General features: G+C 39.1%; 1 protein-coding gene across 1 annotated transcript; it reads right to left on the reverse strand.

The window, feature by feature from the left end:
* Positions 1–1,902: 1,902 nt before the first annotated feature.
* LOC119512166 (ret finger protein-like 4B) lies at positions 1,903–2,415 on the reverse strand. The gene has a single exon (XM_037806654.1). It carries the CDS (start codon positions 2,413–2,415, stop codon positions 1,903–1,905), a length of 513 nt encoding a protein of 170 aa, XP_037662582.1.
* Positions 2,416–4,530: the final 2,115 nt, after the last annotated feature.

Consider the following 4,530-nt stretch of genomic DNA (forward strand, 5'->3'; position numbering starts at 1 on the left):
CAGGTTTTTCTCCCATACCTAATGGAAACAGATCCTATTTTCACATTAAAACCTCAGAATAATTTCTCGCAATAAAAACAGCAGTTTGCTTGTCTTTCTTCTGCAATAGCTTAATCAAGTTGCTAATAGTTTCTGAACCTAAACTGGATGAAAGCTTGGCTTTGACAATTAGGCAAATGGCAAAGCAATTAAGGAACTGTTACTTGTAGTTGAGCTTGGGCTGTGGGCAAATCAGGCATATTAAAATTTTAGTGTGCACCAGGCACCATCCTCAGATTCTGATTCATTGGATCTGGCGTGGTGTTCAGAAGTCTGAGTTTTAAACATGCACCTGGGTGATTCTAACCCAGGTAGTTGTAATACTGGTCTTGAAATTGATGATAAGAGGGGGTTCTTTGGCTTTTCTTCTTGTTTTTCTCTACTTGCCAGTTTGTCTATTATGAATACACATGGCTTATTTATTTGGTTTAGAGATGCAGATACTCCTTGGTTCACTGTGACTATTATCATACGTAACTACAAAGATCTCTCCCTTGCTTTATTTAAAAATTTCTCCTTCATCTCCGATCCCACTCCCATTACTTGACTTCAAGAGTAGAATTGGCAGGCCACTGGTAGGTTATCCTCCAATAACACGAACTTACCATGTGCTAGCCCTGATCTCGGGCTGTAGACATATGAGCTAAGTTTAATGTCACAACAACTCTATGAGGTGGATCTGTCATTGTGAGTATTTTACAGATGAGGAAACTGAGAAAGGAAGTTAAGTCACCTGCTCAAGTTCATGCCATTAGTAAGTGACAGAGCTAGGATTTGAACCAGGTGGTTTGGGCTCCAGCGTTGTAATTCTTAACTCCTGTGCTCTATCATATGCGAAGTCCCTAAGACTGCCCAGATGTCCAGTAGCGTGGCCTCACCAGTTTATCTCCTCACTAGCATGCAAGAATATTCCAGTTTTCCCATACCCTCACCATGGCTGATATTATCTAGCTCTCTATTTTTCACCAATATGATAGATACAATGCGGCAGCTCTTTGATGATTTAGTTTGCATTCTCTACTAGTGAAGGTGAGCAACTTTTCATAAATTAACCACATGGGTTTCTGTCTATAAATTGCCTATTCATGTCCTTCAGCCAATTTTTCTATTGAATATATTTATTTGCAAAAATTCCTAGTATATTCTTTTTCATTTTTCATTACAGCAGTTGTAGATTTGCAGAAACATAATGCAGAACCCTTGTATATCATTAATATTAATCCATAAACTTCAAATATTTTCTCCCAATCTGTCCCCAGTCTATTAACATTGTCTATATTGTCATTGAACAGAAATTCTCAGTTTTTATCTTTATGGAAGGGCTTTGAATGACTTAAGGGATTTCCCATCCAAATTCACAGATATTTTTCTGTTTGTTTCATAGCTTTACCTTTAATAATTAGGTCTTTTAATTCACCTGGAGTTCACCTATATACATGGTGTGAGGTATGGATCCAACTTGACTTTTCTCCATGTAGAGAGACAATTTTCCCAATACCATCTATTTTTCAATGTTTTATTGATTTAATTGTAAGAAAATGTAACATTCTATCTATAAAAAGTAAAAAAATTCAAAAGCAACCTCAAAAACAATTTTTGCTGGATGCATATTGAATAGTTAATATAGTTGACAATTCTTACAAATCAAAACTCCACGGTAGTCGGAAGCATGAGCTTGCTGTCCTTTGGTCTCACAGTTAGAATGTGTGGAGGTTTTTGCACCCCAAACTGCATCCAGTGGGCAGGCCAGGGATGGTCTTCAAAGTAGTCATTTCCCTGATTATGTAACTAACTGCAGAACATTCATAATCTTTTGCCATTATGAAACTACATCCTCTGATTGTGTCTATTGAGCTGAGTTTCTCATGGGCAGAGGCTCAAAAGGGCACTGCTGTCACATTCTCTAGGCTGCTTAGGACAGAAGAACAGATGCAAAGGCTCCAAAGAGGAGAAATGACTATGTCTATAGACGAGGGCATCATTTCTAACATCAAAAAACTTGATTTCTTTCATCCAGACATCCAGGAAAATTCCCACAGGGCTTGCAGAAATTCTGGTCTGTGGGAAGGAGCTTGGGAAGATTGCATCTCCCTTCATGCTGATGATCCAGAAGCCAAGCTCAGGGGATAAACTGCTTTTCTCCTTCCGGCTCACAGACTCCTTGCAGACACCTAACGCCAGCTCCTTCCCCTTTTCCCCTTCTACCTCCCAATAACAGCGGCCAAAGGAGAAGCAGGGGGTGCCCAGGACACAGGCAAGGTAGGTGAATCTCTCAGGACCTTCCCTTGGATTGTGGCAGATATTCCCACACTGGACACTCCTTAGGTCATCAGAGAGGACAAGGAATGAGTTGGCAGTGGCAGCATCCAGGGTCATATACTCTTGGAATTCAGGGTTTCATCACTTATGTGCAGACTTTGCTCCAGTAGGGGGCCATGTTGCATGATGAGAAGAGTTAAAGTTCGAATTTGTCATTCTCCCAAAGGAGGTTTCTCATTTACTTCTCCACACAGGGGGCAGGCCAATTTTGACTCTTCCCTTTCTAGCATCCAATTTTGAATGCATTGATAACAGAAGGCGTGTGCACAGGTGAGAGAAATGGGATTGGAGAAAAACTCCAGACAAACAGGACATGTTGCCTCCTCTTTCATACTTTTAGCCATTAGTCCAGAAAGTCACTCTTTAGCAGTAGATAGAACTGAGCTGAAGTTGCCCTTCATTAGCTTCTGGAAGTGATCAGGAGCCTTCTGCTCTTCAGTATCTAGAATGTGTCTTGCCTGGAGACTTCCAGGTGAGGTTTTGTCTGTGCTGACCACAGCTTTTCTCTGTAGAAGCGGAGCTGAACTGGGTCTTTAATAGGATCCAGGAGCACAGTCTGCACCCCTTCCTTTGTATGTCATCCATCATTCAGGGATCAAACAATTTCTATGTCTTGAGCTGGAGACTTTCATTTGAGTTCCTGAAGGTCCAGTGTCTCTACCTCTACTGTCCAGGTCTTTGCTTCTCTCAGCAGTAAGCTTGAGCTGATACACTGGCCTTTTTTTAAAAATTATTTTTTTATTGAGATTGTTCACATACCATACAATTATCCAAAGATCCAAAGTGTACAATCAATTGCCCATGGTACCATCATATAGCTGTGCATCCATCACAACTTTTTTTTCAATTTCTAGAATATTTTCATTACTCCAGAAAAGAAATAAAGGCAAAAAAAAGGAAACTCAAATCCTCCCATATACCTAACAACCCCCCTCTCCATTATTGATTCATAGTTTTGGTATAGTACATTTGTTACTGTTGATGAAAGAATGTTAAAATACTACAGTTAGCAGTATATAGTTCATGATAGGTATATATATATTTTTTCCTATATGCCCCTCTATTATTAACTTCTAGTTATAGTGTCATACATTTGTTCTAGTTCATGAGAGGGATTTCTAATATTTGTACACTTAATCATAGACATTGTCCACCACAAGATTCACTGTTTTATACATTCCCATCTTTTAACCTCCAACTTCCCTTTTGGTGACATATGTGACTCTGAGCTTACCCTTTCTACCACCTTCATACACCATTCAGCACTGTTCTTTATTCTCACAACATGCTGCCATCACCTCTGTCCATTTCCAAATGTTTAAGTTCACCCTAGTTGAACATTCTGCTCATAATAAGCAACCTCTCCCCATTCTTTAGCCTTGTTCTATACCCTGGTAAGTTAAATTTCATGTCTATGAGTTTACATATTATAATTAGTTCATATCAGTGAGACCCTGCAACATTTGTCCTTAAGTGACCATCTTATTTCACTCAATACAGTGCCCTCAAGGTTTCTTTATCAACCCATTTTTTTTTTACGACAGTTTTGTTCACACACCATACATTCTGTCCTAAGTAAACAATCATTGGTTCCCTGTACAGTCACATATTTACGTATTCAGCACCATCACCTCTATCTATATAAGGACATCTCTATTTCTTCCACAAAGAAGGAAGAAGAGTCAAAGAAGGTAGAAGGACAAAAGAAAAAGAAAAAAGAAAGAGAGAGAGAAAAAAAACATGACAGCTAGAAAGCAACAAAAGGAAAGATAACATTAAAGTAAAGTAGAATAAAGAGTCAGACAACATCACCAATGCCAGGAGTCCTATACCCTTCCCCTATGCGCCCCCCCCCCCCCCAAAATGCATTTAGCTTTGGTATATTGCCTTTGTTATATTAAAGGAAGCATAATACAATGTTTCTGTTAATTATAGTCTCTAGTTTGCATTGATTGTATTTTCCCCCCAATCCCAACCTATTTTTAACACCTTGCAATGTTGACATTCATTTGTTCTATCTCATGTAAAAGCATATTTGCATCTTTTATTACAATCATTGAGCACCCTAGGTTTCCCTGAGTTATACAGGCCCAGTCTTTATCTTTTGTCTTTTGTTCTGGTGTCCCACATGCTCCTAACCTTCCTCTTTCAACCATACTCATAGTCATCTTT

The sequence above is a fragment of the Choloepus didactylus genome, chromosome 2 (assembly GCF_015220235.1).
Source record: "Choloepus didactylus isolate mChoDid1 chromosome 2, mChoDid1.pri, whole genome shotgun sequence".
In the NCBI taxonomy this organism is placed as follows: Eukaryota; Metazoa; Chordata; class Mammalia; order Pilosa; family Megalonychidae; genus Choloepus; species Choloepus didactylus.

Excerpts from the sequence above, each read along its gene's own strand:
- LOC119512166 (XM_037806654.1), bottom strand. The coding sequence starts at position 2,415 with ATGACCCTGGATGCTGCCACTGCCAACTCATTCCTTGTCCTCTCTGAT.